Genomic DNA, 11,828 nt, shown 5'->3' on the forward strand with positions numbered 1-11,828 from the left:
CCCCATCCTTGTTTGTGAATGACTGAGCGTTTCATGGAATCTACTTTTATACCCAAACATGGCACTCACCTGTTCCCAATTAGCCTGTTCACCTGTGGGATGTTCCAAATAAGTGTTTGATGAGCATTCCTCAACTTTATCAGTATTTATTGCCACCTTTCCCAACTTCTTTGTCACGTGTTGCTGGCATCAAATTCTAATGTTAATGGTTATTTGCAAAAAAAAAAAAGTTTATCAGTTTGAACATCAAATATGTTGTCTTTGTAGCATATTCAACTGAATATCGGTTGAAAATGATTTGCAAATCATTGTATTCCATTTATATTTACATCTAACGCAATTTCCCAACTCATATGGAAACGGGGTTTGTATATATATATACATAAATATATATATTTATATATATACATATATATATGTATGTATGTTTATATATATAAATATATATGTAGGTATGTATATCTATATTTAAACATTTTATTTCTTTTAAGTCCCGTCCTGGCCACACTTTTTGACCCAGTATGGCCCCCAGATCAAAAAGTTTGGGGACACCTGAACTAGAATATAAAATATATTTTCAGTTATTTCACCTTTTTTTGTTAAGTACATAACTCCACATGTGTTCATTCATAGTTTTGATGCCTGCAGTGACAATCTATAATGTAAATAGTCATGAAAATAAAGAAAAAACATTGAATGAGAAGATGTGTCCAAACTTTTGGTCTGTACTGTATGTACACAGCATACACACCGGCCCCACATTTTTTTCTTTCAACGTGCCCCCCCCCGGGTCAAAATTTTCGCCCAGGTCTAGGTTGGAGCACAAGAAGTTAAGATAAAAAAAAAAAACTAGGTATACATCTTAGTGGACATCACTGATAACCTCTTAAATGTAATCACATAAGTTAGTGTTAAACATCTAATGAAGTGTAAAAAGCTTTTGGAGATGGCAATCATCATACTACTTCTAGTACTTCCTCAGTCCCTCCCTGTTTCAGTGACCCTCAGCAGGCTGATGATCCTCAGCAAAAGGGAAAACGCCATCAGAATTTCCAGACAAGAACAAAGCCGTTTGGGCTGTGGCTTCCTTCCTTATCGGCCCCCAAGATAAGCAGCGTGCCTCATTCAAATTACCTCAAGGCCCATCTCAGGCCGCACACTGGAGCTCAGATTGTTTTCATTCTTCACTCCATCATCTATCTCCTTACATGGTGTTGATGAACAACATCTAAAGCAAAGGCTGTTTCAACCTTTCCACTGTGGGCCGTACGTGGACATGATGCAGGGACAACACTCAAAATAATCCAAAGGAAAAGCCTTAAATTCATTACAGCTCCAGTCGTAAAATGAAAAAAAAGACATACTTATTAGAGGCCTACTGAAATGCGATGTTCTTATTTAAACGAAATAGCAGGTCCATTCTATGTGTCATACTTGATCATTTCGCGATATTGCCATATTTTTGCTGAAAGGATTTAGTAGAGAACATCGACGATAAAGTTCGCAACTTTTGGTCGCTGATAAAAAAAAGCCTTGCTTGTACCGGAAGTAGCAGACGAGTAGCGTGACGTCACAGGTTGTGGAGCTCCTCACATCTGCACATTGTTTACAATCATGGCCACCAGCAGCGAGAGCGATTCGGACTGAGAAAGCGACGATTTCCCCCTTGATTTGAGCGAGGATGAAAGATTCGTGGATGAGGAAAGTGAGAGTGAAGGACTAGAGGGCAGTGGGAGCGATTCAGATAGGGAAGATGCTGTGAGCGGCGGGTGGGACCTGATATTCAGCTGGGAATGACTAAAACAGTAAATAAACACAAGACATATATATACTCTATTAGCCACAACACAACCAGGCTTATATTTAATATGCCACAAATTAATCCCGCATAACAAACACCTCCCCCCTCCCGTCCATATAACCCGCCAATACAACTCAAACACGTGCACAACACACTCAATCCCACAGCCCAAAGTACCGTTCACCTCCCCAAAGTTCATACAGCACATATATTTCCCCAAAGTCCCCAAAGTTACATACGTGACATGCACATAGCGGAACGCACGTACGGGCAAGCGATCAAATGTTTAGAAGCCGCAGCTGCATGCGTACTCACAGTACCGCGTCTGCACATCCAACTCAAAGTCCTCCTGGTAAGAATCTCTGTTGTCCCAGTTCTCCACAGGCCAATGGTAAAGCTTGACTGTCATCTTCCGGGAATGTAAACAATGAAACACCGGCTGTGTTTGTGTTGCTGCTGTCGGCCGCAATTCACCGCTTCCCACCTACAGCTTTCTTCTTTGCTGTCTCCATTGTTCATTGAACAAATTGCAAAAGATTCACCAACACAGATGTCCAGAATACTGTGGAATTTTGCGATGAAAACAGACGACTTAATAGCTGGCCACCATGCTGTCCCAAAATGTCCTCCACAATCCGAGACGTCACGCGCTGACGTCATCATACCAAGACGTTTTCAGCAGGATATTTCGCGCGAAATTTAAAATTGCACTTTAGTAAGCTAACCCGGCCGTATTGGCATGTGTTGCAATGTTAAGATTTCATCATTGATATATAAACTATCAGACTGCATGGTCGGTAGTAGTGGGGTTCAGTAGGCCTTTAAATACATGTTAAACCTGAAAAATATTATGGCAAATAAATTGATTTTTTCTTTTTGCAATGTTTTTGTGAAATAGTTCAATTAAAAATACATGAATAATTGGGTGGTGGACTAATAAAGTACATTGTTGATCAACATATGTCAAATACAGTGTATCCATAAACTGTTCACAGCTCTTCACTTTTTGTTATGTTAAGCCTTATTCCAAAATAGGAAAAAAAAAAAAATTCCCTCAAAATTCTACACACAATACCCCATAATGACAATGTGAAGTTGTTTTTAATTTATTTTGCAGATGTACAGTACAGTCAAAAGTTTGGACACACCTTCTCATTTCAATGCGTTTGCTTTATTTTTATTTTTTGTAGATTGTCACTGAAGGCATCAAAACTATGAATGAACACATGTGGAGTTATGTACTTAACAAAATACGGTGAAATAACTCAAAACATGTTTTAGTTTCTTTAAAACACACCTTCTCATTCACAACACACCTGATGGTCCCAACCCCATTGATAAAGCAAGAAATTCCACTAATCAACCCTGATAAAGCACACCTGTGAAGTGAAAACCATTTCAGGTGACTACCTCTTGAAGCTCATTGAGAGAATGCCAAGAGTGTGCAAAGCAGTCATCAGAACATAGGGTGGCTATTTTGAAGAAACTAGAATATAAAACATGTTTTCAGTTATTTCACCTTTTTTGTTAAGTACATAACTCCACGTGTTCATTCATAGTTTTGATGCCTTCAGTGACAATCTACAATGTAAATAGTCCTGAAAATAAAGAAAACGCATTAAATGAGAAGGTGTGTCCAAACGTTTGGCCTGTACTGTATATAAACTAAAGAAAACACAAGTACATAAGTATTCACAGCATTTGCTCATCACTTTGTTAATGCACCTTTGGCGTCAATCACAGCCTCGGGTCGGTTTTTGTGACCAAAATGTATTGGTTATCATTATCATCGCGGTATTTTTAAATGTGCTAAAAATGTTCAAAAAGTGCATTTTACTAAAATCTTTTAACCAAGTTGCATGTAAAAAACAAACAATTTCCTTTGCAAAAGAACATCATCGCAGATAACACTGTTTAATGTACAAGATACTTAATGTTCCAACTGAGAAGATATATATTTTTTTGCAAATAATCATTAACTTAGAATTTAATGGCAGCAACACATTGCAAAAAAGTTGGCACAGGGGCATTTTTACCACTGTGTTACATGGCCTTTCCTTTTAACAACACTTAGAAAATGTTTGGGAACTGAGGAGACCAATTTTTGAAGCTTTTCAGGTGGAATTATTTCCCATTCTTGCTTGATGTACAGCTTAAGTTGTTCAACAGTCCGGGGGTCTCCGTTGTGGTATTTTAGGCTTCATAATGCGCCACACATTTTCAATGGGAGACAGGTCTAGACTACAGGCAGGGCAGTCTAGTACCTACACTCTTTTACTATGAAGCCACGCTGTTGTAACACGTGGCTTGGCAATGTCTTGCTGAAATAAGCAGGGGCGTCCATGATAACGTTGCTTAGATGTTGCTCCAAAACCTGTATGTACCTTTCAGCATTAATGGTGCCTTCACATACATGTAAGTTACCCATGTCTTGGACACTAATACACCCCCATACCATCACGGAGGCTGGCTTTTGAACTTTGCGCCTATAACAATTCGGATGGTTATTTTCCTCTTTGGTCCGGAGGACACGACGTCCACAGTTTCCAAAAACAATTTGAAATGTGGACTCATCGGACCACAGAACACTTTTCCACTTTGCATCGGTCCATCTTAGATGAGCTCAGGCCCAGCGAAAACGGCGGTGTTTCTGGGTGTTGTTGATAAATGGCTTTGGTTTTGTATACTAAAGTTTTAACTTGGACTTACAGATATAGCGACAATCTGTAGTTACTGACAATGGTTTTCTGAAGTGTTCCTGAGCCCATGTGGTGATATCCTTTACACATTGATTTTGCTTTTTGATGCAGTACCGCCTGAGGGATTAAAGGTCCGTAATATCATCGCTTACGTGCAGTGATTTCTCCAGATTCTCTGAACCTTTTGATGATATTACGGACCGTAGATGGTAAAATCCCTAAATTCCTTGCAATAGCTGGTTGAGAAATTTTGTTCTTAAACTGTTGGACAATTTGCTCACGCATTTGTTCACAAAGTGGTGACCCTCGCCCCATCCTTGTTTGTGAATGACTGATTCTCTGTGTGTGTGCAGGGTTGCGTGGAGTATGCTGATCTCAATGGCGAACACGCAAATATGAATCATCGCCAATCAGGAATCAACAACTGCCAGGATCTGCCAGTTCCAGTTGATTAGGAGATACGGCTTCATCACACGCCGTTCTGTTTCCACTCCCACTTGCACTCACAAATCATGCACACACTCCTGTAGAAGCACTACTTTTCATTCAGTAACATGATTTTCATTTTCAATAAAAGCATGTGTCACATTTTTGCTCTATGTACTTATTGTCATGATCCGCTGCCCGGATCACGTTTGTTTAGTTTTTGATTCCCTCAGTTCCTGTTTTGAGCACCCATGGGTTTGTGTTTTCAGTTGCCATGACTGCAGATTGTTTTCACCTGCCTCTGATTAGTGTTTGGGACGCTCACCTGCTCCTGGGCACTAAATCAGAGAGCTACACTATATTGCCAAAAGTATTTAGCCACCCATCTAAATGATGAGAATCAGGTGTCCTAATCACTTGGCCTGGCCACAGGTGTATAAAATCAAGCACTTAGGCATGGAGACTGTTTCTACAAACATTTGTGAAAGAATGGGCCGCTCTCAGTGATTTCCAGCGTGGAACTGTCATAGGATGCCACCTGTGCAACAAATCCAGTCATGACATTTTCTGTCGGTTTTATTATTAGAAAATGGAAGAGTTTGGGAACAACAGCAACTCAGCCACCAAGTGGTAGGCCACGTAAACTGACAGAGAAAGGTCAGCGGATGCTGAAGCGCATAGTGCAAAGACTTTCTGCAGAGTCAGTTGCTATAGAGCTCCAAACTTCATGTGACCTTCCAATTAGCCCACGTACAGTACGCAGAGAGCTTCATGGAATGGGTTTCCATGGCCGAGCAGCTGCATCTAAGCCATACGTCACCAAGTACAATGCAAAGCGTGGGATGCAGTGGTGTAAAGCACGTCGCCACTGGACTCTAGAGCAGTGAAGATGCCTTCTCTGGAGTGATGAATCACGCTTTTCCATCTGGCAATCTGATGGACAAGTTTGGGTTTGGAGGTTGCCAGGATAACGCTACATTTTGGACTGCATTGTGCCGAGTGTGAAATTTGGTGGAGGAAGAGTTATGGTGTGGGATTGTTTTTCAGGAGTTGGGATTGGTGCCTTAGTTCCAGGGAAAAAAACTTTGAATGCTCCAGGATACCAAAACATTTTGGACAATTCAATGCTCCCAACCTTGTGGGATCTGTTTGGAGCAGGCCTCTTCCTCTTCCAACAAGGCCCATAAAGACATGGATGACATAGTCTGGTGTGGATGAACTTGACTGGCCTGCACAGAGTCCTGACCTGAACCCGATAAAACACCTTTGGGATGAATTAGAACGGAGACTGAGAGCCAGACCTTCTCGACCAACATCAGTGTGTGACCTCACCAATGCGCTTTTGGAAAAATGGTGGAAAATTGCTATAAACACAATCGGCAACCTTGTGGACAGCCTTCCCAGAAGAGTTGAAGCTGTAATAGCTGCAAAAGGTGGACCGACATCATATTGAACCCTATGGGTTAGGAATGGGATGGCACTTCAAGTTCATATGTGAGTCAAGGCAGGTGGCCAAATAGTGTACTTATTCCCGTTTTTCACCACACTCAGTCTGGGTTTCTTGTTTGCCTATGCCTGCTTATCTTTTGATTCCTGTGCTAAGTTTCACCTTAGCTCCCCATGCTATCGGCACGCTTGTTTGTATTTTTGTATTTTTGAATGATGTATGAGAATAAATCGTCGCCTTACCTGCACATGGCCTCCGGAGTTCCTGCTGCATCTTGGAAGAACGACCCGCACATCCCCATGCAACAGAGGTAGCATGTATTTCTCTTCAAATATTGTTTTGAAGGGTAATGCCAGCAAATATTGCATGTGATTCATGCTTTGAGGAATGTACTGCTTTGTTTCAACTGTGTGCAGAGGTCAATGTTACGCTGTGAAGCAGAATGGACCTGAGCAGCGGAGAAGTGTGCACCGCACAGCATCACCCTCCTCCGGTATCATGGCAACTAAGGAGAGAGAGGAGAGCCAGGAAAGGCAGAAACGCCAAGGTATATGCATACATGTCTTTAAAGGCCTACTGAAACCCACTACTACCGACCACACAGTCTGATAGTTTATATATCAATGATGAAATCTTAACATTGCAACACATGCCAATACGGCCGGGTTAGCTTACTAAAGTGCAATTTTAAATTTCGCGCGAAATATCCTGCTGAAAACATCTCGGTAAGATGACGTCAGCGCGTGACGTCACGCATTGTAGAGGACATTTTGGAACAGCATGGTGGCCAGCTATTAAGTTGTCTGTTTTCATCGCAAAATTCCACAGTATTCTGGACATCTGTTTTGGTGAATCTTTTGCAATTTGTTCAATGAACAATGGAGACAGCAAAGAAGAAAGCTGTAGGTGGGAAGCGGTGTATTGCGGGCGGCTGCAGCAACACAAACACAGCCGGTGTTTCATTGTTTACATTCCCGGAAGATGACAGTCAAGCTTTACATTGGCCTGTGGAGAACTGGGACAAGAGAGACTCTTACCAGGAGGACTTTGAGTTGGATGCGCAGACGCGGTACCGTGAGTACGCATGCAGCTGTGGCTTCCAAACATTTGATCGCTTGCCCGTACGTGCCTGCCGCTATGTGCATGTCGCGTATGTAACTTTGGGGACTTTGGGGAAATATATGTGCTGTATGAACTTTGGGGAGGTGAACGGTACTTTGGGCTGTGGGATTGAGTGTGTTGTGCAGGTGTTTGAGTTGTATTGGCGGGTTATATGGACGGGTGGGGGGAGGTGTTTGTTATGCGGGATTAATTTGTGGCATATTAAATATAAGCCTGGTTGTGTTGTGGCTAATAGAGTATATATATGTCTTGTGTTTATTTACTGTTTTAGTCATTCCCAGCTGAATATCAGGTCCCACCCGCCTCTCACAGCATCTTCCCTATCTGAATCACTCCCGCTGCCCTCTAGTCCTTCACTCTCACTTTCCTCATCCACAAGTCTTTCATCCTCGCTCAAATTAATGGGGAAATTGTTGCTTTCTCGGTCCGAATCGCTCTCGCTGCTGGTGGCCATGATTGTAAACAATGTGCAGATGTGAGGAGCTCCACAACCGGTGACGTCACGCTACTCGTCTGCTACTTCCGGTACAGGCAAGGCTTTTTTATCAGCGACCAAAAGTTGCGAACTTTATCGTCGATGTTCTCTACTAAATCCTTTCAGCAAAAATATGGCAATATCGCGAAATGATCAAGTATGACACATAGAATGGACCTGCTGTCCCCGTTTAAATAAGAAAATCGCATTTCAGTAGGCCTTTAAATGGTGTAAATCAGTTAAAGGGGAACTGCACTCTTTTTGGAATTTTCACAATAAGAGACAAGACCACAAGTCTTTGTTTTTCTTCTTGATTTTAAAGATGATTTTTTAATTAAATTTTATTTAACCAGGAAAATAAATCCCATTGAAATTAAAAAAACATTTTTCAAGTGAGTCCTGGCCAAGAGGCAGCAAAGTTACACATTAAAATGACATTCACCTTACACATTAAAACGGGGTTTGAATCAATCTGAACTGTTAAGACTGTGGAGAGTGCTTGGAAGATGGACTTCCAGTACCCCTTTAGCTTAGGACAAAGCCAAAACAGGTACTTTATTTACACATAATATTTCAACGCTTTCGGGGGCCACACAAATTGATGTGGCGGGCCAGATCTGGCCCCCGAGCCTTGAGTTTGACATCTGTGCTCTACAGTTTGTAAACACAGTCTACCATCTGAAGACAGGAATTGAGTAGCATTCATATCAAAAAGATCACCATTATCTAGCACAGATAAAAATGTGGCAGAGACAAGGCGCTTTTTTACACCAAAAGAAAAACATCTCTTATTCTCAATGTAAAGCGCTTTGAGTCACGAGAGAAAAGCGCTATATAAATATAATTCACTTCACTTCACTTATTACGGAAGAAAACCCCCAATTTAAGTTTTAGTTTTCTTCGCCAGTTGATCAATAAAAGGTTTAAAAGTGAGAAAGTCATCAATTAAAACACCAAGGTATTTATATTCATGCACCACTTCTATGACATTCCTATCAAGAGTGATTAAAAAAAACGCTTGGAAGATGCGATTAATGGTAGTTAGTCACTGTTGTAGCCTTCAATGCCTTCGAAGACAACTTCAAAACCCTTCATCAACGTTTTATACACACTGCATGTATAAATATAATGTAGTAACACACACCTTCATAACAATATGTAATATGTACAATTTACTGTATTTTGACCATTTTAATCAATGCTGGAACTGACTTTCGCATGTTGATTTCCGTTTCAATAGCAGCGCTCTTCCGACTTCTGGCAACGAATGTGTGTTCCTACTAGGGTTGGTACGATACCAATAATTTGGTACTGGTACCAAAATGGGTTTCAATACTTTTCTAAATAAAGGGGACCACAGAAAAATTGCATTATTGGCTTTATTTTAACAAAAAATCTTAGGGTACATTAAACATATGTTTTTTATTGCAAGTTTGTCCTTAAATAAAATAGTGAACATACAAGACAACTTGTCTTTTAGTAGTAAGTAAACAAACAAAGGCTCCTAATTAGTCTGCTGACATATGCAGTAACATATTGCGTCATTTATCATTCTATTATTTTGTCAATATTATTAAGGACAAGTGGTAGAAAATGAATTATTAATCTACTTGTTCATTTACTGTTAATATCTGCTTACTTTCTCTTTTAACATGTTCTATCTACACTTCTGTTAAAATGTAATAATCACTTATTCTTCTGTTGTTTTGATACTTTATATTAGTTTTGGATGATACCACAAATTTAGGTATCAATTCGATACCAAGTAGTTACAGGATCATACATTGGTTATATTCAAAGTCCTCGTGTGTCCAGGGACATATTTACTGAGTTTATAAACATAATATAATTTTTTTTACACAAAAAAAACTTTGTGATAATAAAAAAATATTGATGTAATCATAGTAGTATCGACTCGATACGCTCCTGTACTTGGTATCATTACAGTGGATGTCAGGGGTAGATCCACCCATGGCATTTGTTTACATTGTGACGCTGGTGAGCTACGGTGTGTAGCGAAGCATGTTTAGCTATTCCTCGTCCTGCAGGGATGATACTTGTAAGAAACTTACTTTATTTGTCGCCAAGGAGAGAAGGATTAGTTTATTTAGAAGTAACTAAAACACTGCAGACTGGGGCTGGACTTTCGCCACTAGCTAGCTAGCCATGTCTTAAAGCACCTCTTCCTGAGGGCGTTTCAGTGTTATAACTTCACCTTTATCTTCAGTTTTTAAGCCAAAACGCGTCCGTTCTCCCGTTTCTGTCTACACACTGTGTCTGCTTGTAAGTACTCTGTGATTGTGCGCTGCCGAACATGCTCCCCTGCTGGTAAAACCAGCAATGTCATGACGTGACAACGACGCGCCGTCATGCTCGTTAAAAAAAAGGGAGGGGGGGGGGAATTGACCAGTACTTATTAGAGGCCGTATAGTACCGAATATATTTCATTAGTATCGTGGTACTATACTAGTACCGCTATACCATACAACTCTAGTTCCTACTTCCGGATAAAAAACACTTGTGTGTTCTAACCATGGCAGACTTGCTAACAAACAACGAAGATGACTATTTTTGGACAAATGAGGATTCACAACTTTATCTTTTTGCAGCTGAATGAACGGAGGATGAACTGCTGCTCATAGAAGTGAGTTCAGTGGATGTCTCCAGCTGCCTCCAAGCAATTAGAATACACTTGATAGCTTTCTGGAAGTTTCCTTTATCATTTTATCATGTGTGCTAGCAGCTAAAGTTCATCCGCAGTCGGCAGTGTTTTAGTTACTTCTAAATCACTAATCCTCGTCTCCATGGCGACAAATAAAGTAATTTTCTTACAAGTATCATCCCTGCAGGACGAGGAGTAGCTAAACATGCTTCACTACACACCGTAGCTCACCGGCGTCACAATGTAAACAAATGCCATGGTGGATCTACACCTGACATCCACTGTAATGATACCAAAGTACAGGAGCGTATCTAGTCGATACTACTAGGATTACATCAATATTTTTTAGCGTCACAAAATCTTTTTTGGGTTTTCTTTTTATTCATATTATGTTTATAAACTCAGGAAATATGTCCCTGGACATATGAGAACTTTGAATATGACCAATGTATGATCCTTTAACTACTTGGTATCGGATTGATACCTAAATTTGTGGTATCATCCAAAACAAATGTAAAGTATCAAACAACAGAAGAATAAGTGATTATTACATTTTAACAGAGGTGTAGATAGAACATGTTGATGTCATGATCCGTGGTCCGGATCATGTTTTGTTTAGTTATGCTGTTAGTTTTGGACTTCCTTAGTTCCTGGTTTCACTTCCTTGTTTGAGTTTGTTTTGTTTCCATGGTTACCCATTAGTTTCACCTGTTCCACGTTTGGACTCACACACACCTGTCACCAATCATGTCACTGTTATTTAAGCTTACCTTTGTTCATCACTCGTTCTGCCTGCATTGTCTTTATGTCTCGTTCTGACCTAGTAAGTTTCCTGATCCATGCGCTTCTGCTAATTAGCAGCTTCTTGTGTTTTAGGCACACAGAGAATACCCACATTTAAGGGTCGCTCCACCAAGAGTGCGCACCTTAAATGATGGCGTGTAGTGAATGATGAAATGGGGGAGAATGCTGCGCAGTCAGAATCTGCGCAACTGGGCACATTTTGTTGACTTAAAGGCCTACTGAAATGCGATTTTCTTATTTAAACGGGGATAGCAGGTCCATTCTATGTGTCATACTTGATCATTTCGCGATATTGCCATATTTTTGCTGAAAGGATTTAGTAGAGAACATCGACGATAAAGTTCGCAACTTTTGGTCGCTGATAAAAAAAAGTCTTGCCTGAACCGGAAGTA

At 40.5% G+C, this 11,828-nt stretch overlaps 1 protein-coding gene across 3 annotated transcripts in view; it reads left to right on the top strand.

The window, feature by feature from the left end:
- pecam1b (platelet and endothelial cell adhesion molecule 1b) overlaps window positions 1–5,092 on the top strand; it is a 97,841-nt gene extending 92,749 nt beyond the window's left edge. For all 3 annotated transcript variants that reach the window (XM_061988403.1, XM_061988404.1, XM_061988406.1), the window contains one exon: window positions 4,854–5,092. In XM_061988403.1, the coding sequence (XP_061844387.1) occupies window positions 4,854–4,955 (102 nt within the window). In that variant the 3' untranslated portion in view covers window positions 4,956–5,092. The remainder of the gene's footprint in view (window positions 1–4,853) is intronic.
- The last annotated feature ends 6,736 nt before the right edge of the window (window positions 5,093–11,828 follow it).

Source organism: Nerophis lumbriciformis, linkage group LG27 (assembly GCF_033978685.3).
Source record: "Nerophis lumbriciformis linkage group LG27, RoL_Nlum_v2.1, whole genome shotgun sequence".
NCBI lineage: Eukaryota > Metazoa > Chordata > Actinopteri > Syngnathiformes > Syngnathidae > Nerophis > Nerophis lumbriciformis.